The 27,771-nt window shown below is 37.6% G+C and overlaps 1 protein-coding gene across 1 annotated transcript in view; it reads left to right on the top strand.

Moving 5' to 3' along the window:
• Nucleotides 1-27,771, top strand: part of IMPG2 (interphotoreceptor matrix proteoglycan 2) — a 95,542-nt gene that overhangs the window by 25,822 nt on the left and 41,949 nt on the right. The window contains exons 5-8 of the mRNA XM_078146136.1: nucleotides 13,099-13,148; nucleotides 14,077-14,159; nucleotides 19,093-19,254; nucleotides 25,888-25,946. Of these exons, the coding sequence (XP_078002262.1) occupies nucleotides 13,099-13,148; nucleotides 14,077-14,159; nucleotides 19,093-19,254; nucleotides 25,888-25,946 (354 nt within the window). The remainder of the gene's footprint in view (nucleotides 1-13,098; nucleotides 13,149-14,076; nucleotides 14,160-19,092; nucleotides 19,255-25,887; nucleotides 25,947-27,771) is intronic.

Genomic DNA, 27,771 nt, shown 5'->3' with positions numbered 1-27,771 from the left:
TCTCGTGCCTCTCTATATTCATTAGATAACATCATTTCTTATAGTACAATAATATTCCATTAGTTCATATACAGCAATGTGTTTAGTTATTACCCAATAGATGGAAATCTACTTTTCTAGTTTGTTCATATATGTTTATGAGGATACAATTTTTCCCCTGTGAATATTGCTTTAGTTGCATGCCGGAAATTTGGTCAAGTTGTTTTTTATCATTATCACTTTCTTTTACATATTAATTATTTCTATGGTTTATTTTTTGAACTACTCATTATTTAAGATTTCATCGTTAAGCCTCCATTTGGGTCAATATTTTTTTTTCATGGTCCCTGAACAAATTACTATTTTTATTGTGTTATAGTCTATAATGGATGCGTTAACTATTTCTTTGTTTTTACATTTGTTTCCAATTTCTCTGTACCTAAGAACATGGCCAATTTTTGTAAATGTTTCATTTGTGCTGGGAAACATGTATGTTCTTTTATTGTCCCAATTAGAAGATGCCATGTCTTTTAACTCTAACTTCTCTAGAAATTTTTTCTGTTCCATATTTTACCTTTTGTTTATCTTTCTGTTAGACTTAGCCAAAACTGAGAGATATCGAATGCTCCTGTCTATGCATTTTGTCTTCTAGATCTGTGCATTTTGCTTGCATAGAGAGCACATTTTCTTTTAATGCTATTGTTTTTTTACTTCTTTTCTTCTAGATTGTCTTTCCTTTCTGTAGAATTGCATTACTAATTTTGTTTTTATCTGGTTTCTTTGATGAGACTTGCTATTGTGAATTTCAAGTTTTTCTATTTTGCTTGTTCTTTTTGCTGTTCAGGATGAAAATTCTGCTCTTATAATTTTCATTTCTCTTTTGAACCACTCAGGAACAGTGTGTTGGTGTTTTACGTTTTCCCGTCATTCCATAAAATCTTCTGTCTCATTAAGAGTTAGATCATTTTCCTTTTTCTTGCATTATTTATTCATAGATACCTTAACTTGTTTACTGCATATGGAGGACATGTTTCCTTCTGTTGTTAATGTTTTCCCTGTTGATTTATCTGCTTATGTCCAAGTTCTTCGAGTTTTCTTTTTTCTGAGATCTTTACCAAAGTCCTTTTTTCCCTTCTGATTTTCCCCTATTCACGCAGACTTCACAGAACAAATCCCATTAATAAAAGGATTTGTTCTGTAAAACTTGGACTCAGTCAAAAGGCCGTACCCAAGGACCTAGAAAGCCACATGTGGCCTCAAGGCCACAGGTTCCCCACCCCTGTTAGACCATGGAGATAGATGAAATAGAAAATGTCTATTGCTCCATCTTGTTGCCCATGTGACTATGATTCATTCTTTATTGAGTTTACACTATGACTGTTGAATGATGCATACATAAAAGGAGTCATCTCCAGGTGGAGAAGATCAGTGAGGCAAATAACTAGAAAATGGTTCATTTCAAAAGCTGGAATTTGGACTTGCTATTTGAATTTGCTGAGAAATGAGTTAAAAGAAAATGATCATAGGTTAGTCAAAATGAATTATGTCAGCTTCTGGTACTATTGTTTTTAGAGAGTCTCCTGTTGAAAGTAATGTGATGAGATTGCCGGTATTTAGCATTCTCAAACAAAAACCAATTGAATGAAGTTAGGAAGAGTTTATAGGTGGGGGATGTATCGCTTAGAGCATCATGTTCAAAGATAGCCATTTTGTTCATTCATTGATTCATTCATTCATTTGATGTGTAAGCTTGGTGGTAGGAGGAGATAATTTAATTTCCTTTCTATCAGTTTTTGGGAACAATCACTTTCCCATTCTTTTTCAATACTAGTGAGATTCTCTGTAATTTAACTGCTTTTCTTTTGCTAACAATGACACATCTGGCTGATATATTGTAATAAGTTTTATGATGTCTTCTTTTGTCTTTGACATGGTTCTTTGCCAAGTCCAGGAACCTACTTTCTGTGCATTTCTCTCTGTTCCTTACTCCTAAATCCCATAGGCATTGTGTTCTGGTGAATACCCACCTAGGCCACTTTTTGTGACCTGTGAAGCTTTATCTTCTTTCTCTTCCACATATTCAAAGGCTAAAGTTGTGAGCCTTTCAGACTCCAGTAAGTTTACAGCTCTTTAGGGGCAAAGAACAGAGAAAATGATATGATCATACACACACACACACACACACACATACACATATATATGGTCATATATAAGATCATAATTGTATTTGTACCTTGTAGAAGGTGAGCTCCTTTCAGAAATGAGCAGATCATTTTTATTTTATACCTTGGAAAGGATTTAAAGCTTGCACTTCATAAAGTGCATAATAACTGTGACTCCCAGGGCTTGTATTTTCCCTTCTTGTAACCAAACCTTTGCTTTCAAATTACTCACTGTTAATAGACTCTCATTCCTATCTGCCATACTTACGGTGACTGCATTATATCAGTTAGAGATTAGGGTAGGAAGGCATCTTGATACAGTGAAAAGAGAACAATATTAGAAGTCAGAGCACCTGGATGCAAATATTAGTTCTGTCTGTTTTAGGACCTTGGGTAGATCACCTCCCTGGGCCACAGTTTTCTTATTTCTAAAATGGGGTTTGATTAGATGGCTTCTAAACCCATTCATTTTCTAAATTATACAAGGGGACACTTAGAGGTCACATGACTTGTCCAGGGTCACATATCTAGTAGTGTCAGAGAAGGGTCTTGACCTTAGGTTTTCCTGATTCTGAGGCTCTATATAGACCAAGCTGCTTTTCAAAAATGTACACACGTTCGTGTGTGTGTGTGTGTGTGTGTGTGTGTGTGTGTGTGTGTGTGTGTGTATGTAGGTATATTACAAATAATTTCATCAGAGGCAAGGGAAAGAGGACATTGACAGCTGAGAGAATTGGAATAGGAGAATCTTGAAGAGAGCTTGGAGTTCCAAGAGGTGGGTGTTAGGAGGGAGATAATTCCTTCCTTCCTTCCTTCCTTCCTTCCTTCCTTCCTTCCTTCCTTCCTTCCTTCCTTCCTTCTCTTTCTCTCTCTTTCTCCACCTTCCCTCTATCCATGTGGGGCATCACACCCTTACCCTGCAGCTGCCCTGCCCAAAGGGAATCCAAATTTTAATCTCTGAAATTTTTTTTTCTTCTCTTAAGGGGAGGCAGGTAACCCTTACAAGGAAAGGCAAGGCACAGAAATGGGAGAAGGGCAAACACTCCATGAGGGATTAATAGCAAAAAGTTCAAATATTTAGAGTCATTAGACCTGGGTTCAAATTCCAGAACTAATACTTATTGACTATGTGAACAGATACAGATCGCCTCATCTCTCTGATGGGACTCAGATTCCTTGTCTTTTTTTTTTTCAGTCTAAGGATTGCATTTTTTTTATACTTCATTTAGTATTTTGTTTTTCCCCAGTTACATGTAAATAATTTCTAACATTTGTTTTTAAAACCTTGATTTCTAAATTCTCTCCCTTCCTCCCTCCCCTCTCCCCTGTCATTGAGAAGGCGAGCAGTTCTATGTAGATTATACATGTGTAGTCATATAAAACATATCCATAATAGTCATGTTGTGAAAGAACATAAACAAAAAAAATCCCAAGAAAAATAAAATTAAAAAAAAAGTATGCTTCAGTCTGTATTCAGACACCATCAATTCTTTCTCTGGGGATAGCATTTTCATCGTAAGTCCTTCAGCATTGTCTTGGATTGTTGTATTGTGAGAATAGCCAAGTCATTCACAGCTGATCATCTTATAATATTGCTATTACTTTGTACACAGTACATTTCAGTTTGCATTAGCCCATGCAAGTCTTTCCGGGTTTTTCTGAGAGCCTTCTGATCATCATTTCTTACAGTACGATAGTATTCCATAATAATCACACACTACAACTTGTTCAGCCATTCCCCAACTGATGGGCATCCTCTCAATTTCCAATTCTTTACTCCCAGAAAAGAGCTGCTATGAATATTTTTGTACATATAGGTCCTTTTCTTTTTTTCACCTCTTTTGGGATACAGATCTAGTAGTGGTATTGCTAGTTCAAAAGGCATGCGTGATTTTTTATTTCTTTGGGCATAGCTCCAAATTGCCTTAACAGAATGGTTGAATCAGTTCACAACTCTGCTGATAGTGCATCAATGTCTTATTTTCCTCACATCCCCTACAACATTTGTCATTTACCTTTTCCGTCCTATTAACCAATCTAATAGGTATGAAGTAGTAAGTACCTCAGAATAGTTTAATTTGCATTTCTCCAGTAAATATTGAGTTAGAATATTGTTTCATATGGCCACGGATAGCTTCATCAGACTCCTTATCTTAAAATGGGGGGATAGTGATGCTGGTCCTACCTATCTCACAAGATTATTATGAAGAAAGCAGTTAAAACACTATAGAAATGTGAGCTATTATTGTTAACTGGATGATTTGGTACATTCTGAATATTTATATTTAGAAAACCCATCATCAATTAAACTTTAGAATTTTTCTTATGCTAGCGTCATGTCAGGAAGATAAGATTAGGAGTCTAGGAAAAAATATATAATCAACTTCCCTATATTGTTGATAGAATTTTCCAGAAGCAGGGATTTTGATTTATCATGTGAATTTTCTAAGGAATGAGTGCAAAGAAAATGTCTATAAATTAGTCAAAGTGAATTCTTTCTGTGTATTCATGTTGATCATGTTTGTCCTCTGCTAGAGTCATCAGTATGAGCCAAATGGCTCACTTATCAAATTCTAACTACCAGGAGGCACCTGTTTTGCATGTGGAATAGCTTCTATTTTGGAGTCGGTTCATAAGATTGTAAGTTTAGGACTAAAAGAGATTTTAGAAGTCATCAAGTCTAACTCTTTCCTTTTACAGATGAGGAAACTGAGTCTCAACGAGATTAAGCAATTTGCCCATGGTCATATAGCTAGCAAGTAGCCAAGACAGGATTTGGACCCAGGTCTTTGTTACTTCAAATTCTGTACTTCATCTATTACAGATAGTACAATATGAAAACCTTGACTTAGCTCTGGGCCTCCCGGTCCCCATTACAGACTGGAATCAGAGGCTTCCTCCACATATTGCACTCCTGTATGCCATTGCCATCTGAAGAGCTCCACCCTTCAAGGGTTCAGATAGGAAAGGGCCACCAAGGATGCCAAAACTGTTGTTCAGGCCTTGCCTCCAGACTAGCTGTTACCTGGGATTGTGGTGGAAAGAGATGGTGGAATGAAAGAAACTTGTGCTACCCAAGACGAGAGTATTCCCCTGTGGAACACTGCCATTGACCTTGGTGGGACAGGCCTGGATCAGCCCTTCTCAAGAACCCTCCTGGAAGGGGCAGCTGGGTGGCACTGTGAATAAAGCACCAGCCCTGAAGTCAGAGGACCTGAGTTCAAATCCGGCCTCAGACCAAACACTTGACACTTACTAGCTGTGTGAACTTGGGCAAGTCACTTAACCCCAATTGCCTAAAAATAAAAATAAAAAGAACCTTCCTGGAGAGGGCTAGAAGAGTGATGTGGCATCCACACTGTAACCTTCCCAGGATTAGAAGCATTCTTCACCAGGTCATGTCCTTACTGCCACTACCATTGACTTTCTTGTTACCTGCTCTGGTTACTGCTCCCCTAAAATTCCCACGATTCAGATTTAACATCTGGCAATGTAAAAATCTCTCAACTTTTGTACTGCTCCCTAATTTTTCATCTCTGTCCTGCTTAGCCTTACCCTTCCTTAGTCTCTAAACTGCTATATCCTCTTCTTTCATTGGGTCTTCTGTGGCTGTGAATTCTTAGGAATGGTAGTGTGTCCTAATAGATTGGCTGATGGTTTCAGACGCTGGAGGACCTGGGCTCTAACCCTGCCTCTGATACCTACCAGCTCTGTGACCATGGACAAGACACTTAATTTCATTAAACATCAGTTTTCTCACCTGTAAAACAGGGGTAATGATAATCATTCCCTACCTTGTTTGTTGTAACACTTAACTGAAATAATGAATGCAAAGCCCTTTGAAAACCTTAAGTACTATAAAAAACCAGTTATTAATACTGTTGATAAATTCTTCATCCTAGATCTTTCTCTCATATTCTTTTCTATTTTCTGGTGCTTGAGGACTCTTGTTTTTTTTTTCTTCAGAAGATATCCCTGGCTATCCTCTCCATGGTTCTGACTGATCTTTCTTTCGCTATCTCCTGACAACCGGTGTACTCCTCACTCTCCCAGGACACATTGACTCTCCCTGTCATTATTATCCAACAACTTATTCTCCTCTGAAATTGACTTTATTCTTAGTAATTTCCCTGTCTAGATCCTTGTTGCTATCATCTAAAATCCCCTAGTTTTCTCTCTCTTCTTTCTCAAAGAGTTCAGTACTTGGCTCTCTTTACCTCAACTTCTATTCTTATCCTCGAGGACTTCAATATTCACTTATTGTCCTATTCAACACTTTGTCTTCCCAGGCCATCAGCTTTCTCAATTACCATGACTTCCTCATCCACTCCATTATAGCCACCCAAGAGGATGATCACACCTTAGACCTCATTATCCTAAACTGTGTTACCTCCATGATCTCGAACCCTGATATTCCAGTCCCTGATCATAATCTCCCATCTCCACCTTTTCCTCTGACTCCTTCTTCTTAAAACTATTTCTTGCCCACATGTTGACGTCTAGTCCATCCCTCCCCATTCTCCCAGTCATTGTTCTTGCTCTAGCCCCACATTCCTGTCTTTTTAGGCTTGACCTTATTATTCACCAGCTCAGATATGCTCTATCTTCTGTTTCTTGAAACCTTGAACTTGGCCCCTCATCCTTTATCAACTGTTCAATTTATGCCAATGCTCAAAGCTGGGAAACTCTGGCCATCTGCCTTCTCCTTTTCTACTCTCATGCTGTTGAATACTGGCAGAGGTAGTAAAATATTACAAATTCACATTTTCTAACCTCAACTGCATCTCCATTGCTATATGGCAATCATAGTTTCACAAAATTTCAGAGTTGGACGGGACCCCAGAAGCTATGTTTAATCTCTACCTGAATAACACGTCCATTGAGCAAGTGGTCATCTAGACTTTACTAGAAGACCTCCAATAAGGAAGAACTCATTGCCTCCTGAGGTAGCCCATTTTATTTTTGGGCAGCTCTAATTGTTAAGATAATTTTTCTTATATACAGTCTATATTTTCCCCTTTACAATTTCCTAGTGTGTTTCTAGTTCTGCCTTCTAAGTACAAATAGACAAAAAAAATAACTAGCATCTATATAGCGCCTTTTGGTTTGCAGGGTATTTTACATATATTAACTTGTTTGATCCTCACAACAACCCTGGAAGATAGGTACTATTATTATCACCATTTTAGAGATGGGAAAACTGAGGCAGGAAGAAGTTAAATGACTTGCCCAGGGCCATATAGTTGGTAAATGTGTGAGGCTGTATTTGAACTCAAGTCCTCATGATTTTAGGTCTAGTGCTCTAACCATGCATTCTCTAAGCCTTCTCCTATTTGAGGAAGATAGTTCAAATACTTGAAGATAGCTATCAGGTCTTCCCTGAAGCTTCTTGAAGTTAAAAATTCCCAGTTCCTTCAACTGATCTTCATGAGATATGTACTTCACATCCAGCATATGAACTATCCATCTCAATTTGTGATCTCCCAATTTGATACACATGCCATCTATGCCTTTATCAAAGTCATTGATTAAAATGATTATGCACAAATGCAAGCACAGATCCCTGGCTCCTCTCCTAGAGATCACATACAGAAAGGGGGCTGGATTTCCAGGAGACACCTGGGTTTGAATTCTGCCTATGTCACTTATTACTATCACCTTAGATAAGCCATGTAACCTATTGGGCCTCAGTTTTCTCTTCTGTTAAATTAGGGGGTTGGACTAGATGATCCCTTGCCATTGTAAATTCATGTTCTTATAATCTCTTTCTGAGGTTACATGTAACCATCAGTGATGCCTCTTTGCATCAGGTCATTTAGCCATTTCTGAGTCTGCTTAATCACACAATCTTTTACTTCACATTTTTCTGTTCTGACCACAAAATGTTGTTTCTATGGGAAAATGTGTTCTTAGTTCTAAACAACTGATTAATAAATGAAATTTTGGAATTCATCATGTTATTTAGTAGAAATTTTCTGCAATAGATTTCAAAGGCAAATATAGAAATATGACTTCCAAGTGGTGGAAAGAATGTTGATATGATGATGAATACTTGTGTAACGGATGGACATAGCCAAATATTGTTCTATAATCTCTTTGGGAAAGGCACAGGGAAGAAAGAGAGAAAGACTTTAGGGAAAGCTGGTTTTGTAATATGTCCCTGATTTCCAACTTGGCTTCTCTAAAGACTGAAGAATTTCCCTTGAATGAAATCAGATATGTGTTCTCTCTCTCCCCCCCCCTCTCCTTTCCCCTCTTCCCTCTCCCCTCTCACCCCTTCTCTCTCATCTTGCTTCCAGTAAAAGAGCTGATTCACTCATTTACTTTCTGGTATATTCTAATCTGTAGAAATTCTCCAATTTGTTTTAATTATTTTGCTTGGATAAATGGGTTTACTTGCTACTCACTATTTGTTATGGTCTTTTGTGTAACTTCCCTTTAGTGGTGAGTATAAGCTAGAGTCTAGTAATACTGTTCTGAGCCTATTGTACTTTTAGACCAGCAATATTTAAGGCAAGGGGAAAATAGCTATAATTATAGCCTGATATTCCTGTTAGAAATAAATGAGGGAAGGAACAAGTGCTCAGCTATGGCCCTTCTGTTCCCTCAAAGGCAGAAATCACAGGCATTCTTTGAGAGGGATGGGGCAGATCTTATCTAGACATATCTACTTATGAATAGCATGAGTCACACATCTATACATTGAGACATAAGTGGACACAAATCTCTTACATGGGCACATACATTTTACATGTAAGTGGTTTTGGTATTATTTGCTGGCAAATGTTGCTGACATGATAATGGTCTGTAGCAAATATCTATAAGTTTGTCATGTGTAAGAGGGAACTTTTAACTGTTTTCTAACAATGTTGTCCCAAAGTGGAATGGGTTGCCTTCAAATGTGTCAAGTTCCCTCCCACTGAGAGTCTTGAAATAGAGGGTGGATGACCATTTGAGAGGTTCCCATCTTGCAGGGTTTTATTATGGGGCAAGAAGTTTACAAATCTTGAGTGCTGTAAAAATATGAGTCTGTGGTTTTGATGGCTGTTCTCATTGTTCTCATCTTACGTTCTGTAGAGTTCAGACATATAAGTTCTGAATTTCTCTGAATTTTTCATATTCAACTTTTCTTAGATTTTCACTTTTCAAAGCCTTTTTATGTTTTCATTTATTTCTTACGGCAACCTGAAGAGCTAAGTAGGGCAGGTGTTATTCTTTTAGACATACAGATACTGAAGCTTTGAGATTAAGTGGTTTATCCAAGTTCATATAATGTGAGAGGCAAATGTGAGACTGGAACCCACATCTCTTCTGTTAGTTTTGCTGTCTGTCCATTACACCATTTTGATTTATTTCAAAAGAAGAGAACAACACAGGCCATGCAAATCTGTGAGTTGGAAAGGTAGACTGGATGCTTTTGATATTTGTGAAGAATAAATGTATTATTCCTCTGGAGTGCTGAATTTATATGCTTCACTTCATATTTTTTGAATTGATTGATTTTATGGGACATAGGCTTAGCATGTCTTCTCATTAACCCAACTGCATTCCACTCAAATCAAATGGCTAATTATCTTTGTCTCATATTAGGAAAAAGGAATAAAAGGAGAAACAGAGAAATGAAGAATAAAGTAGAAGTCTGAACTGAATGAGCTGAGAATACAAGGCTCCAGGGGATTCTTTGCTGATTGCTTGAAATGGATAGACCCAGATAGACTATATAAAATTTGGTTTGGCTTAGTATTAAAGTTAGAATGTCTGGGTCCAAAGTCAATGCTTTTCTAGTGATTCTTTTATGAGTGATTATGAGTATTAAATGATCCCTGTAGGAGGTATGCAATTTCAAATGAAGGGATCTAGTTGGAGTAGAGAAAAATGAAGTGTTCTTTTTGGCCTTGTTTCTTTGGGGAGAGAGCTTGTTGGATAGAGAATTTGGAAAGTGCAGTTATCCCTTCCATGTTGTGGGGGTTAGGGGTGTGACACCCCCACAATCTGAAAAATCTGCATAAAAATTTTTGGTCCCCCCTTTGTACTAGAGAAGGTCTGATTTTTTTCTTTTTCTTTTATGGGATGTTTACAGTACCTTATTGTAAAATTCAGGTTAAGTATGTGGTCATAGGTTCTGTGTCATCTGCTGGCCTTTGTGTGTCATCTGCAGCTTTGGCAAAATTCCCCCCAAATTCCCATTTAATTTCTTATGCTGACCCGAGATGTATCAAAACCACTATGGGGAAAGTCACGATGTGGAAGAGATAACTGTAAATAGATACTCTACTACTGTGTTTTCACTTTGTAGATGAATGTCACTGCTCTCATTCTTAAAATGCTCTTTTTGTATAATGAAATGCAGGTTTGATTAGGAAAGTGAAATCCAAATCCATCAAAGAAAGCCCACCTGCCCTCATCCCATGTGCTTACTTATAGAACCAAACACAACATTGTTTTTGGAGAGAAAATTTGATCAAACTTTCAGCTTAATTCTCCTTGCCATTACTAGGCTTATACAGTGTTCTTTTTAGGTGCTCCTCTAATCCAATTAGCAATGCTATTTAACAAATAGAACTAGTATATTTTTGCAATATGCTGTCCAAGGAGTTAGAGAGACAAACTCCAATAATGCAGAATTCCAATTTAAAAGGATTTATCACAAAGATTCATTTACCTTGACTTGTGTTCCCTCCCTCCCTCCCCCCCACTCCTCCTCTTTCCTTCTCTTCCAAGAATGATGAGACCAAGATGGTCAAACCAGTCTGAATACACTTAATTGATTGAACTATGACTTCAGTCTTGGTTTTTGATGGAATACCTAAGAAAATTTGGGCCACATTGACCTACTACTCCCCTCCCTATTTCTAGGCAGGCTTTATTCTGAACTTGTCAAAACCTTTTGTTGAGTGGGATTAAGTAAGTGAGAATATGAGTTATGTAATTGAATGGCTAGCTGCTAGAGGCAGTATGTAAGGGGATTTTGAAGTAGAAACAGGGTCAAGACAAAGATAAAAAACATTGTCAGAGTCCAGTCTTTTCATTTCAAAGATGAAGACTTTAAGGTCCAGGGAGAGCTAATAACTTGCCTAAGATAACATAGGTAATTAGTGGTAGAGCTCATATTTGAACCTTAGTGCTCTGACCCCAAATCCAGTGTACTTTCCACTGCAAGGACATAACTTAGATATTGTCTTGGTTTCACAAGTGGAAGTTGCCTATGTATAACTCAAGTTAACTTAGTGGCACGTAAGGAACAACCTAGGCAGAATTTTAAAAAAGATCTAAATTGGAACAAAAAAAAATCTTTGTATCATACATCTTTGATAAAATTCTAACATTAAGGGGCAGCTAGGTGGTGCAGTGGATAAAGCACTGGCCCTGAAGTCAGGAGGACCTGAGTTCAAATACGGCCTCAAACCAAACACTTGATACTTACTAGCTGTGTGACCCTGGGCAAGTCACTTAACCCCTTGCCTAAAAAAAAATTCTAACATTAAGTATTTAGGGAACTAATACAAACCTATATTACTGATCCATTTCCCAATCAGACATGAAGCCAAAAGATATGAACAAATTGTTTTCAAAGAATAAAATACAACAACCTTATAAGAAATGTCAAATCATTAATAATCAGAGAAATGAAAATAAAAGCTACTCTGAGGTATTAACTCCCACTTAACACATTAGCAAAGAGGATAAGTTGGAAAAAATTAATGTTATAAGGGCTCTGAGAAGGTAGCTACCTTAATTTATTATTGGCAAAACTGTGAATTGGATAAATTATGCTGGAAAATAATTTGGAATTATGTCCCCCAAAAAGGATAAATCATTTATACTCTTTGATCCAGCAGTCTCACAACTAGTTTTATTCTCCAAGGAGATTGATGACAGAAAGGAAGAACCCTTATATACCAGTTTATTACTAGTAGCCCTATTTATAATATTGAAATGTTGAAAACAAAATATTTGACCAATGACTGGTGAATGGCTGAACAATTTGTAATTGATTACTATGATGGAATCTTATTGCACTACAAGGAATGATGAATATAAAGAATTCAAAGAAAGAGGGGGAAATTGTATTATCTGATAAGATTGAGGAAATAACAATAAACATAATGACTACAACAATGTAAATAAAAGCAACATAACTCATCAAATATACTGGACAGCGTTGGTTCCAAATTATAAAAGTTATAGCACACATCCTTCTTTGCTCTTAACAGGTGGTATATTTACAAAATGAAAAGTAACACATACTGTGAGTTGCAATGTCTTTATTAGGCAGTTTTGCATAACTATTTTTATGGAAAGTACCACAGAGGGAAGAAGTTTGGGAAGTCACTGATATGTTTAAACCAAAATATATCAATGAAAATAAAATGAAATATCAAATAAGAGGTCCCAATATTTTTCACAAGAAAAAGAAACAAGCTGTACTTAGACCTGCATACTACTATGGAGTGGAAAGTGAGCAGGACAGTGCCTTGTACATAGTATGTGCTTAATATATGCTTATTGAATTGACTCAAGTTGGCAGGGATTCAGATCTCAACTGAAATTATTTGAATTGAGTTCTGGTCTTAGCTCTACTACTAACTAGTTGCATAACTGTAGATAAGTCACCCGATGTCTCTGTGTTTCAGTTTCCTTATCTGCAGAATGAAGAGGTTGGACTATGTGACCTCTAAAATCTCCTTCTAGCTCTAAAATTTTATTATTAAAAAAATCTCTGTTTACAGAGATGACCACTTCACACATCAAGTTTGATGAATTAGGTATGAAGAGAGTAGACTTAGTCAACTTCTCATATTGTGAATTCCTGCCCTTCATGGTCCCACTCTAATTCATACTTTGGCTTGGGAATCCTGGTTGGGGGAACTGGTCATTATCTTGTTTGAGAATTCTTTTCTTCCCATCATTTTATTTACTCTAAACCTGTTCTCCTCTCCCCATTTCCAACTTCCAGCACCGAGTCATCAACTCCTGTTACATCTTATGATACTTCAACATCAACAGGTATGTTTTCACTCTTCTTTTAATGATCAATGCTCTGTCAAGCTGCAAACAAGGACAAAACTCTAACTTTTAAGTCCACCACTTGGAACTTTCAATTAGTTTTTTCTTCTTCATACAAGGTGTGGGAACAGTTTTTGAAAATCAGTATTCTTTATTAGTCATAATTGTTCATTGTTAGAGTCTTGAACTCATAGGACTCACAGGGAGTTTGCAAACAAACTTTTAGGATACTTTACTGAGAAAAAACCCCCCAAAACCTTGATTATGATCTTGGCAAGAGGTACCATCTACTTTCAGAGGACCAGCTTAGCAAAGTATAGGAGGCACATGGTGTTGAATTCTTAGCCTATGGGGACCCATGAAACAAAGAAAACTGCAGGACATGCCTCATTCTTTGGAGGCAGAGTGACCCAATAAAAATGGCACTAGAATTGGGATTGAGGGACTTGAATTTGAATCCCAGATCTGCCCCTTTCTATTTTTGTGACCTTGGACAAAGCATGTAGCCTTATCTTGGCTTCTGTTTCCTCATTTGTAAGGTGAGTGGGTTAGATTTGATGACTTCCAAGTTCCCTTCCAGCTCTAGACTTGGGATCCCTTCTGATTCCAAAGTAGTAACGACAGAGTGGCTGAGGATGACAGAGACAGAGGATGCTAACATCCAAATGGATGAGAACATAGGCCATTTGAGTATTGTGCTGAATATGAATAATTTATAGGAATGGTCAGTCAATAGTTGACCAACATTTATTAAGTGCTTACTGTGGGTCAAGCATTGTGGTAAATGCTAGAGATAAAATCAAAGCAAAAAGAAAGACAGATTGTGAAGCCACTTCCTTTATTTTATGCTCTGCACTTAGCCTTAGTCTGTTAAAGGTTTAGATTTAGGTAATACCATTGAGATAAACAGTTTTGTTTGTCTCCACAGATGCTGCAGTCAGTGCATCATCCCCTAGGGTGGTTTCCTTTCAAGGTTCCTTAGACAGCATCTCAGAAACACCGGATGACAGTGTAAGTGATGTCATGTTTGTTCATTATATGTCCCTCCCTGAGCCCAGGGCTCTGGAAGAACTTTAGTGCAGAATCTGACTATAACTGGGTTGTGTGTGATTACATTGCCATCACCTGCCTCTCCCTTTTTGAGACTGTGTCTTCTCTCTGTCTCACTCAAAATGGAAATGTGGCAGCCAGTCATGGCTGGCCCCAATCCCAATAGTGATTGACATGGGAGCTTTAACCTGCTCCATTTGTTTCCCCTCCTGGGTCAGTCATCCTCTCCTTAGGCTGGCTGGTGACTTTAATTCAGATGAGACAGTGTAGACACCCAATCAGCTTTAGCCTTATTGTAGATCAAAACTCCCAAACTCAAGTGATCCACCAGCCTCAGTGTTCCAGCAACAAGAGACCATGGGCACCAGCCACCACACCAGGCTGTTTACTTGCTCTTGGTGCTAATTCAATAATGTTGTTAGAGGCAGCTAGGTGGTGAGGTGGAAAGAGCATGGGATTTGGGAGTCAGGAAGGCCTGATTTCAAATCCTCCCTCAAACACTTTCTAGATGTATGACCTTGGGCAAGTCCCTTAATCTTTAAGCCTCAGTTTCTTCATTTGTAAAACAGGGATGATTATAATAATAGCATGGTGGTTGTGAAGATAAAATGAGATAACCCATGTAAAGTGCTTTGTGAACCTTAGAGTGCTATATAAATATCACTTATTATTATTAATTGATTTCAGTTCACTATTATAATTATTATCTGCCTATGGTAATGATTTTGTTGCCATTTGCCAGCTCTTCTTTTTATGCCCCTCACCTAAGGCTGTGCTGGAGATATTTCCAATTGTTAAAGCTTCAGTGTGAGCATTTACACCTCCAAGTCAGGGCATGGTTTATTATTTTGTTGATTATCTAGACATAAGAAAATTATGGAGGAAATGCTAATAATGCTGATTAAACTTCAAAATGAATTCTTTCTGAGAGCTGGATGTTAAACATTTCCCGGCATATCCCTGGCCATTCTGAAATATCTATATATTTCCTTGCATCTTCCTGCTCCCCAGTGGTAGAACCCACTCACAGTTTCGCACTTCCCCTTCTTTGGTTTACTATTCTTACCTCTGTTTGGGGCTACTATTTAGAAAGAAAAGGGGTGGGGGCAAATGGGATAGGAGAGAGAGACAGAGACAGACAGAGAGACAGAGATAGAGACAGACACAGACACACACAGACACAGAGACAGAGACACACATACAGAGAGAGAGAGAGAGAGAGAGAGAGAGAGAGAGAGAGAGAGAGAGAGAGAGAGAGATCTTCCGTTTTTCTGTTACTCCTTCCTCCTGGGGCAGTTCTGGTTGTCCATATTTTTGAAGCCACTCTCCAGTTTCTTTATGTTACCAAGGAGTGTGGCAGCAGTATCATTGCCCCTCATCTCCGCCCTCTCTTACTCACTTCTATGCCAGCATTTCCCCAGCTAGTTATTAATCATAGCCACAGAGTTCAGGAAAGCAGGGTCCCTCCCTCCCCAGTGAAGTGTCTGGGATGATGCTTCGCTTGTTGGACTGATGCCTCAGGCACAAGTGGCTCTCTACCCTGGCTTCCTTTCTTCTTGGCTTTTTCCTTTTCTTCTCTTACTTTTTTTTTTCTTTTTAAGAACACACAGGAGACTTGCTCTTCCTATTTTCCTTTCCCCTTAGCATGTGAGGAAAATACTTATCTGTGGACAGGTAGAACATTTCTAAATTTTCATAATGCTTGTCTGACTATAGTCCTGACTTTGCTTCCTTCACGTTATCTCTCTCCCTCTGTGATTGCTTTTTTTGTGTATACCTGTGTTGTTTCCCTTTTCAAGAAATCTCATTATAGCTATGTGTCCAATATTTGAATTAATACAGCGTTTATCATGTTTTTCTTGGAAACCCAACTAATTGTATCTTTTTGACTGGATCTGCTATTTACCCCCTTCTCTTTAATTCGTGTGTTCTTTCCTTTATCTTTCCATGCTCCCTCCATTCTTCTCCGTCTGTCATCTTTCACAATGCTAGCCAGGGCCCATTAGTGAGGCTATCCAAATACATTCTGAGTCTCAAACTTTTATCTCCTGGAAAGGATGGAGTAAAGAGAATTTTGCCACTTCTCTTTTCTGTTAAAGCTTTGCATTAAGTAATACTCTGGGGCAGCTAGGTGACACAGTGGATGGAGCAGACCTGGTGTCAGGAGAACTTGAATTAAAATTTGACCTCAGACCCTTACTAGCTGTGTGACTCTGGGCAAGTCATTTAACCCTGTTTGCCTCAGTTTCCTCATCCATAAAATGAGCTGAAAAGAAAATGGCAAACCACTCCAGTATCTTTGCTAAGAAAACCCCAAATGGGGTCACAAAGAGTTGAACACAACTGAAATGATTGAACAACAAAACAAATAATACTCTAGTCTCTACTACTATTGTTTCTAACCATTTGAAACAACTAAATGAGGAATGCATGCATCTGTAGCAAGGGAAGATAATAGGAGAGAGTCTGGCACAAAAATAAGGGAGATATAGATGCCTGTTGGTTCACAGAATAGAGCCAGTGAGACAGACGACTGATATAATAGCAGAAATGGATGGACCAGAATAATGTTCTCCAAAGTTTCAGACAAAATAAAATTCTTTAGCAACAATATCCTGAAGTTCTTTAGGTAGAAGGTAAGTTTGTATAGGTGGTCCCTCAGTAAAGTGAAAGAAACTCTTTGATGGGGGTAGGACATAGATTCTGGGATTGATGGCAGAAGAGTAGAAAGAAAAGATTTGGGTCATGCTTGTTTCCAGCTGAGATGGAGATTATATGCTTCATGGTATTTTTGAACTCCAAGACAGAAAACCTTTCTCTGAATCTTTCTGGAAATACCTCAAGCCAGATTAACTTGGCCTGGAGGTTTGGGTAGTGGTCCATAGGGTTGGAAGGTCTTAATCTATCTGAGTTTGTTGGCTGGTTCTTTAGCCATGGTCTTATCCACAGGGATTTCTTTTTTGTCATCTTCCTCACCTGGAAAGTCTTTAGCTATTGAGTGCCCCATCCCCCCGGCCCCCAAATTGAATTTCTGGTTTGGTCCCATATGAAATACTTTGTGAAGAACACTCTTGTCCTGTGAAAGATCAGCAATTCAGGCTACCTACTCACTCAGGGGTTCTTAACTTGGGATCCATGGACAGACTTCAGGATGTCTATGACCTTGTGGGAGAAAAAATTTACATCTTTATTTTCACTAATTTCCAACTAAAATTTATCATGCCCTTAAATTATTTAAAAATATTACCCTGAGAAGGGATCTGTAGGCTTCACTAGACTGCCAAAGACCTAGGGCACAAAAAAGGTCAAGTCCTTGTGCTTTAGGTTTTTAGTGATCATGAGTATTGGATTTGACCAAAGCTGTATGTTTTACTACTTTTTAACAAAATAATTGTCAGACCTCATTGCTATAAGGATCGCACAGCAACTAAATCATGTAAACGTTTGTTTTGGGGGACATTTACTTATATGGGCACATTGCTATTGAATATGGATAGAAGGTTTAATTTTATAGGATCAAAACACTTAGAAATGAAAGGAATCTTCAATAACTTTTAGGCTTCCTTTCTAAATACTTTGATGCCATATAAATAGATACATAAGAGGTTCTATAATAAGAGAATTACATTAAAATTTAATTACATTGAAATACCTATTAGGCAGTGTGGTCTAGTTCAGGGGTGGGGAACCTGGTGGCCTTGAGGTCCAGGTTTCCCACCCCTGGTAGTTTATAGAGAGCTGGTTTTGAAGCCGTTGAGATCCGGGGTTAAGTCCTGCCTTTGATACATATTCACTTCTCAGTGTTTTGGGGAACTCTAACAGATGCTAACACTTTGCTAGAGGGAGCTTTCTCACCTGCGAGTTCCCTATAAAGGTGAAATAACAGGTCCAGTCTCAATCCTTTATGAGGCTCATTATATTTGAGCATGAGGCTACTCTTCTGGAGTGGAAATAATGGAGAGAGCATTGGACCCAAAGTCATAAGGCCTAGATTTAAGTCTCTGCAGCTTAATAGTTGTATGACCTTGGGCAAATCATTTAACCTTGAACATTTAACCTTTCTTAACCTCAGTTTCCTTAAACAAAAAATGGGCATAATGACATCTTTACTCATTGCTCCATGAGGTAATTGTGAGGATTGAATGAGAAGTGAAAATCCTTTGTAGCTGTAGAAATCGATGCAAATATTAATGATTGTTATTGTTGCTATGAGTAAACTCATCATTTGCCAGGTATGTTTCTGAACTAGTCATGATGGGGTATCTTTATCTCTTAAAAATAAACAATTTACACAGGGACATCTCTGTAATTTAGAAGTTCTGGAGAATAGAATCTTCTTAATTAAGAAATTAAAAATCCCCTCACATCTCTGTGCCTTGGTTTTTCTATTTGTAAAAGAGATAATATCTTTAGTGGAGACCAGGTGATAAATCTTTGTTTTGTACCTTGAGATCTTCAGAAGAAAGGCATTGTATACATATGTACCTAGTATTATACAATGAGCACTGGACTAGGGAGATAGAAAACCCAGATTTGGATTCGAGCTCTACTACTATCTGTGTGGCCCTATGCAAGTTACTTTGTCTCCTTTTCTTGGCCTCAGATTATCTATGAAACAGGGTATGGGAATGGAGAATCTCTAAGGTCCCTTCTAGCACTAGCATTCTATGGTTCTAATTTCTTGGTACCTCATTAGTCACAAATAGAAAATGACAAAATAGAATCCCTTCATTTATCTCTCCCCTGTCTCATGATCCTCTGTGTTCCAAAATCAGATACTGTAGAAATGACCTTTGAATTACCTAGACTATTGCTTCTTTCAGTCATGTGGATAACAGGGAGTTGTCTTCAAAATCACCATCTCAATAATTTTTCTTTTTTCCCTTCAATCTAGATTAACAATGAGATAGAGACCCCAAAAGAAAAACCCACAAAGCTGGCAGCTGAACAGGTTGCAGAATTCAGTATGCACCTTTCAGGGAAGCAATACAGTGAAGAGCTCCAGGACCCTTCCAGCCTGCGTTATCAAGATCTCATGCAGCAATTTATTTCAGAGGTTTGTGTCATTATAACTGGATAAGATGAATGTTTGGGGATAAATCACTACTTTGGTTTCTAAAGTCTCAGTAGTACAATGAGTATATACATAAGCATTGGATTATATCAATAATTGTCTCCTTCCCTTTATCTCCATCACTCTCTATTTTCTTTCCGTCCTCTCCCCTCCACTTTCTTCTTCACTTTTCTCAAACGTTTTGGTTTTTGGATCTTATTTCTTCCTATTAGATGGCAGGATTCATCACTCCTTTGGATCGATGCCTTTTCCATTCTCATATGATGGGGTTTTCCTTGGCAGTGATAATTCCATTACTGTGGGTTAATTTCCTATGGTACATTCTGAGCACACATGGGAAGTAAAAACATGCATCCTAGAGTCAAAAAGAATCACCACAAACATCATCTGTGGCTGGTATAGTCCAAACTGAATTTTCCTAGCTGTACAGCCAAGGAGTAAGACTGTATGGTATGTGAAAGAAATGTCAGATGGGACAATGGCCACTTGGCATCAAGAAGTATCTTGGATTTTCTGCCTAGCTCTCTCTGCCCTTAGATGAAGGAACCTTAAAAAACTCTTAGTATTTGAATCTATGATTGAATTGTATGATTATGGAAACGGAAAAAAAGTCTAACATTCTAAATACATCTTGATCAAGGCATATTTGGGGAACCTACGTGATCTTTGAGTGGTAATGAAAAGCCTCAATCTGACCCCAAATATATCATCATCATCTTTTAGCTGAATTGAAAATTTCTACCATCAGAGTTCTTCTTTTGGGTCAAAAAGGAAAGTGGAGAAGGAGATCAAGGGGAAAGAGGGTGCTGTCTGCTGGAGTTTACTGTACAATCCACATTTATTACTTGAGAGGGGATGATGGAGGCCTTTTGGTCTTCTTCAGTTCTATTATGTACATTTCCATAGATTTTTGGATCTAATTATCTGTTTGATACTTTGATGAACTCAGTCCTTATGGATTGAGGTATAAGATAGGCCAATCTGAGGGGAGTAGAGGCAAGCCTTGGATGACTGGACCATGGCAGGGACAGCACAAATGGTAAGGATTGGGGTGGAGGGAAGGTGGGGATAGCTAAGGAAAGTAAGAAAAAAATAATTAGAGCAGTATAATCCCAGAATGGGAGTATCTAATAATAAAATAATAATAATAATAATAATAATAATAAATAATGTTAATGATGATGATGATGATGATGATACGGATAGAGACTGAACTTGTGATTTCCTTTGTATAGGGAACTCCTAAGTGTGGAAGCTCCGTTTACCAATGCAGGTCATTACTTTCTCTGCAATTTGTAGTCTTAAAATGTTGCCTAGACCAGAAATGTCAAGCATGCAGACCACAGGCACAGGTGGCGCCTTATATTCCTGAGTGCAGCGTGAACCATATTAATACGTACTTGGGAAATATTTAACAAAATAAATAAAAATACAAAATGTACAAAAAATAAAAATACAATAAAACATAGACATTTTAATATGTAGTTTTCTAAGTTAATATGGGGCCTGCAGGGATCCTTATGTATGTTTAGGGGCCCCTGTTTCTATTTGAATTTGACCCCACTGGCCTAGAACACTGAGAAGTTAAATGACTTCTTCAGAGTCACACATCCAGTCTGTGTCAGAGTCACAGAGCTGAACCCTTTGAGGCCAGCTTTCTATCCACTATGGCAGGACTGCCATATAATAATCAATCAATCAATTTGCATTTATTAAGTACCTACTATGTGGCAGGCATTGTGTTAAGCATGGGAGATACGAAGAAGGGCAAAAGCCAGTCCCTAATCTCAAGGAGCTCACAGTCCAGTGGTGGAAAAGATATGATAATAAGTATGTACAAACAAACTATATACAGTATAAATTGGGGGTATCCTCAGGCAGATGATGATGATGATAATACATCCCTGTGCAAATAGTTCAAAAAAAAATCAAATATAAAAGAATTATGATAGGAGAGCAACTTGCCCAAGACTCTTTTTTTATCTGAACCCTAGTGAAAAAGATGAGAACAACATAAATAATAATACTAACAACAACAACAACAACAATAGTTAGCACTTGCTTGATGCTTTATGTTTTTTTCTTCGTTTATTTTCCTCATTCTTTAAAATTTTTTTGAGTTCTGAATTTTCTCCTTCCCTTCTGCCCCTGCCTACCCACTGAGAAGGCAAACAACATATCAATTGTACATGTGAAATCATGTAAAACATATTTCCATATTAACTATATATAGTTCTTCCCTCTGAACCAATTCTGATGAGAGTGAGGTTCAAGCATGGTTCTCCTCAACCATTTTCCCGTCCATTGTAAAAGTTCTTTTTTAGATGCCTCTTTCAAGTGAGATTATTTTCCTCATTCTATGTAGACTCTCCCTTCTCTCTTCTCCCTGTGCATTCCTCTTTCTCAGCCATTATTATTATTATTGGAAATCATCCCAACAAAATTGATTCATTCCCATACCCTTTGTCTATGTAGACTGCTTCTAACTACCCTAATGAAGTTCTTAGAAATTACATGTATCATCTTCCCAAAAAGGAATGTAAACAATTTAACTTATTGAGTCCCTTATGATTTCTCTTTCTTGTTTACCTTTTCATACTTCTTTTGAGTCTTATGTTTGGGAAATGTAAAATTTTCTATTCATATGTGGTCTTTTCATCAGGATTGCTTGAAAGTCTTCTGTTTCATTAAATATCCATTTATACCCCTGAAGGATTGTACTCAGTTTTCCTGGGTAGGTTATTCTTGGTTGTAATCCTATCTCCTTTACCTCCCAGAATATAATTTTCCAAGCCCTTTGCTCCTTTAACATGAAAGCTGCTAAAACTTGTATGATTCTGACTGTAGCTCCATGATATTTGAATGGTTTCTTTCTGGCTGTTTGCAATATTTTCCCCTTGACTTAGAAGCTCTGAAATTTGGCTATAATATGCCTGAGGGTTTTCATTTTGTGATGTCTTTCAGGAGGTGATCAGTGGATCTTTTAACTTCTATTTGACCCTCTAGACCTAAGATATTGGGGCAGTTTTCCTTTTTAATTTTTTGAAATATGATGTCTAGGGCTCTTTTTTAAAAAAATCATGACTTACAGGTAGTTTAATAGTTCTTAAATTATCTCTCTTCAGTCTATTTTCCACTGAGATTAAATTTCACATTTTCTTCTGTTTTTTCATTGTTTTGATTTTGGTTTCTTGTTTCTTGATGTCTCATAAAATCATTTTTACCATTTATTTTTAAATTAAAAATATTTTTTATTACATAGCAGTATATTTGAAAAAAAGATGATATGAAACTGTGAATCTATTATGTACAACTTTTGCTATTCTTTTAAAATATATCATAAAGTTATCATGCAAATTTCTTTTCTTTTCCTCCCCTTCCCCCACTCCAGAGATGGCTAACATTAGACATATATGTATATATGTGTAAAATCATTCTATACATACTTCTACTTAGTAGTTCTTTCTCACCAGATAGTATCTTCCATTATATATACTTTGTAGTTAATTTGGGTATTTATAACAGTCAAAATGATTCTGTCACTCAAAGTTGTTCTTAAAACAATATTGCTGTTATTGTATACAATTTTCTCTTGGTTCTGCTCATTTCACTCTTCATTATTTTGTACAAGTCTTTCCATGTTTTTCTAAGATCATCAAGCTCATCATTTCTTATAGCATAGTAGTATTCCATCACAATCATATACCACAACTTGTTCACCATTCACCAATTGATGGGCATCCCTGCAATTTCCATTCTTTGCCACTACAAAGAGAGCTGCTATAAATATTTTAGAACACATAGTTTCTTTTGCTTTTTCCCTAATCATTGTTGGAAATAGACCTAGTTAGTGGTATTGCAGGATCAAAGGGTATAGGCAGTTGGATAATTCTTTGGGCATAATTCCAGATTGCTCTCCAAAATGGTTAGAGCAGTTCACAATTCCACCAACAATGAATTACTGTCCCAATTTTTCCACATCCCCTCCAACATTTGTTGCTTTCTCCTTCAATTATTTTAGCCAAACTTACAGGCATAAAATGATGTCTCAAGGTTGTTTTAATTCGTATTTCTCTAATAAATAATGATTCAGAGCATTTTTTTTTCATATGACTATAAATAGTTTTTATTTCTTCAGTGGAAAACTGCTAAATTTTAATTTTTAAGGAATTGTTTTCTTCAGTGAGACTTTGCACCTCCCCACCCCTATTTGTCTAATTCTGCTTTTTAAGGAGTTCTTTCCTTCAGTGATTTTTTGTACCTCTTTTACCATTAGGCCAATTCTGTTCTTTAATGTTATTTTCTTCAACTTTTTGTGCTTCTGAATTTTTCCTCTCCCACTCTTACCTCTTTCTTTAACTTTTCTAGAAATTCTTATTGGGCTTGTGTCAGATTAGCATTTTTCTCTGAGGCTTTGATTGTAGGGGTTTTCAAATTATTATCTCCTTCTGAGTTTGTATCATGGTCTTCCTTGCTGCTATATCAGGTTTTTATGGTCAAGTTCTTTCTTTGTTGTTTGCTCATCTTTTTTTTAGCCTATTTCTTGTCTTTGAACTTTGTATTAAAGTTGGGCTCTATTCACCTGGGGGTGGGAAGGCACTGTCCCAATCTGCTGTTGTTTTCAGAGCTAGTTTTTGGAGTCTGCAAGTTTTCAGTGTTTTTAAATTAGTGCGATTTGGGGAGAGGTATGGTCACTGGTCTCTTGGTCTGGCTCTGGTCTTTATCCAGAAAGGCCCCTGGTCTCCTATAGCCACAAAGGCTTCTGTTCCTTTCTGCCTTGGAACTGCAATCAGGGCCTCTGCTCCTTTGCTATTGATTGCAAGCACTCCTCTGTGCCCCAGAACTGTGTATTGGTAATTCAGTTGTTGGTCAGCACCAGCTACACCCAGTTCCAGACAAGGATCCCCCGTAATCTCTTTCTGACCAGTTGTCTGACTCCCTTACCATCGCTGGGCTGAGAGCTCCTAAAGCTACTGCTGCTGCTGTCCCAGCCACATCGAAGGCCCTTTGCAGCCTGCACTCTGGACCAGCCCCCACCCCCATGTCACAGGTCTCTCCTGCTTACATCCTAAGTTGTCTTGGGCTGGAAAAATATCTCATTTTGACCTTTTGTTGACTCTGCTGATTCAGCATTCCATTTGAGGTGTTATTTTAAAGTGGCCTGGAGGTAAATGTTAGGAGAGTTCAGCTGGGTTCCTGCCTCTACTTTGCCATCTTGGCTGTACCCTCTACTGCCATAAAGTTCTTTACAAATATCATATCATTTTATCCTCATAACAACCCTGGGAAGGTAGGTGTTATTATTATAATTTCCATTTTACAGACAAGTAAACTGAGGCACAGAGAGGTTAAATGACTTGCCCATAGTCATATAGCTACTAAATGTCTGAGGTATGAACTCAGATCTTCTGACTCCAGGCTCAGCACTCTATCCACTGTGCTACCTAGCTGCTTCCATTACAGTGGTAATGATACTTCATATTTTGTAGCGCTCTCTATGCTTCGCAAAAGGTTTGTACATCTCTTTCCTTATTTGAGCCTCTCAGTGGTCCTGTGAAGGACATATGACATATTTTATATGAATCTTAACATAGTGCCTGGCACATTGTAGGTGCTTAATAAATGTTTATTGACTGACTGAAACTCTGAAAAGTTGCTAGTTATACATGATTCCATAGGATACCTAGTAGTGGAGTTGGAGTGGAAGAGGAAGAAATAGAATTAAGTTTCCCTGACTTTTAGGGCAGTCTGCACAAAACCATGTTTCTTCCCTGATCATTTTAATTTTCAACCAGAAATGATGGCAAATTTCCCCTGCTTTGAAATTTTGTTTGGGCTGACCCTGATTCTGAGGCAAACCACCATGACTAAGTGAATACTCCAGCATTGATACAACTTTTACCAAAGTCTTCAATCTGTGTTTGCCAGATCTTCCTTCTTCCCTATTGTAGAATCCTCTGGGATGGGTGGCATATGGGTACTCTTCTAAGAATTTGTCAATCTTAGAGTTATGAAAATATCATTAATGAGTTCTGGTATCCATGTTTTGGAAACAATCATAACTTAATGTGCTGTTGATAATATAGCCAATTAAAATTTTTTATTTTCTATGCAGAGTAATTTCTTTTAAATATAAACTAATTTATTATAGATGTTTTGACCACATTGATTTACATAATTGGGTTAGAAGAACTCCAAACTAATAAAATTGTCTTTTTCAAAAGTGCAGCTCATAATCTGGTCATCTGGCAGCTCTCAACAAGATTCTTGCTCCTTCCTGACTTCCATTCACATGAGGCTTCTCTCTTGGGACCTAATCCAGACCTTGCAGATAGCTTGTTGATGCGTGATGCACTCACAGTTCCTTCCTGCTTTAGTAACAGGAAACAGATGCCACAGAGAATTTCACACATTCAATAATAAACACTTGCCTGTTTAATAAAGTGTGTTTTGTAGCCAGCTTTCTATTCCAAATCATGTAATTTAAAGTACTCTATTGAGAGCTTCTTCTAAGACCTGTTTTTTTTTTCACATTTCACCCGTGACAGGGAAAAAAAATCACTGTCTCATGAAAGTATGTTATGTACTTTGATCTCTCTTGTTCTTTGAAAACAGGTTGAGAAAGCATTTGATGGGCTACCTGGCTACAAGGACATCCGTGTGCTTGAATTTAGGTAAAAAGATATATAATTATAGATGTCTTGCACTGTGTATGTAGCACTTGAATTACAAAAGGATTGGGTTATGTGTTATTATTAATTATTTGAGTGTTTTATTAGGTATGTTTGAATTATAAGCTCTATTTTATAGGGAAATTGAGTTAGAGAAGGGCACCATTACTCATGCAAAATTTCACAACTAGTCTGTTACTAAATCAGAAATTAGAACTCACACACTCAGGTTGTTGTTGGTTTTACTTGCTGGAACATGATGTACACAGATATTCATCACTGATGATGGAGACCCTGGAGCTTGAAGGGATTAACTGTTTTCTTAGCCCCCTTCAAAGCTTGTTAAGTTGGGTGTACTTTAACTCTTAAATCCAAAGAAATTCGATGAGATTCCTTATCCTTCATCTTTAAGAACACCTCTAAACATATCAGATAAAGGTGTTTCTCAGGCTTTTCCAGAATATTCATTATTACCCATGACAATGTTGTCCTGGGTATTTTCAGTACTGCTACTCACGACAATGCATCCTGAGATTGTGAGTAAGCAGGAGCTGAAGGAAAAAGAAAGGGCATTGTGCAAATCTTATTACCTAGGCTAGAAGGATGGGAAATATTAGCAACATTAGTTTGGTATCCACCTGTCAACACTTCCAGGTGCTCCAGGATGTAAGAGTTGGAACTAGATAGCCTTGACTTTGAACATTCTCGTCAGTGCCCATTCCTGGACATTCTGGGAAATATAACTACCTCATCCCCAACTCCCAGCCTTCTCCTAGGAGCTCTAGTTTTACACCATGATTCCTGGAAAATAAATCTTTGTAAACAGTAAGCTGAAACTGTATATCAAAGTCTTTAAACTTAGTTCTCAAAAGAACCAGATTATGTTGGGTTACTTTGAATACTTTGAGAGGAAAACGAAAAGGAAAAAGTATCTGCAGAAGAAAAGGAATCTTTGCTTTGGTCAGAAGGTTGGAAAGAATGTGACATAGAGAAGGAAAGGAAAAGGACCATTAAACTGAGACTTTTTCCATAGAGCAGAGGTTTTTAACCTTTTTTGTGTCATGGACATCTTTGGAAGTGTGGTAAAGTATGTGGACTCTTCAGAATAATGCTTATCACTTGCACTTGTGCTTGAAGGAAATGCTAAACTGCAGTTAGAAGTTGGTGAAATTAAAGATATCATTTTATTCTCTTCCAATTTCCTGGACTCCCTCTTCCTGAATGTATCTACAGATTCCTTGGGACCTGTGGACTTCAAGTTAAGGACTCTTGCCATAGAGGGTAGAACTGAGCTGTTAGAGGAGAAAACAGTTTCCTGTACTCTAAAGAACTATGATAAGGATCCATGGGTTATTCCATGAGAGATGACAGTGAATGTTGGTGACAGAAAAGGAGATGAGTCTTGGTGTTTGGCAGCTTCCCAGTGAAGGGTAGAGAAGCTGTCATATGTTGATCTGACATGAACATTTAGGAAGGACACTATATATGTCTGCAATATGATGGAAAACCCTTAAAAAACTCAGCAGGACTAATGACAATTGGTTGCTTAATGGTGATTAGTGTGGGGACACATTATGTTACTAACAGAAAACTAGAAGGTATCTCTAGGAATTATTTATCATAATATGAAAACTAAAGACTTGGGCAGAGGGTACATGTAGCATTTCCATCATTGCTGCCAATTTAAACTAAGGGCTTCAGAAAAAAAAGGTGGCTACAGGAAGTGAGCAGCTAGTTAAGAAGATGATGTTGGAAAATAGGATTTGGATTTCTGGGCCAAGGCTTAAGATCCAGGAATGAAGGGCATTTGCATACAGATGAAAGAAAT

This window comes from Phascolarctos cinereus, unplaced genomic scaffold (genome assembly GCF_003287225.1).
Source record: "Phascolarctos cinereus isolate Bilbo 61053 unplaced genomic scaffold, phaCin_HiC Scaffold_726;HRSCAF=1367, whole genome shotgun sequence".
Taxonomy (NCBI): Eukaryota; Metazoa; Chordata; class Mammalia; order Diprotodontia; family Phascolarctidae; genus Phascolarctos; species Phascolarctos cinereus.
This window is presented reverse-complemented; position numbering and strand designations above follow the sequence as displayed.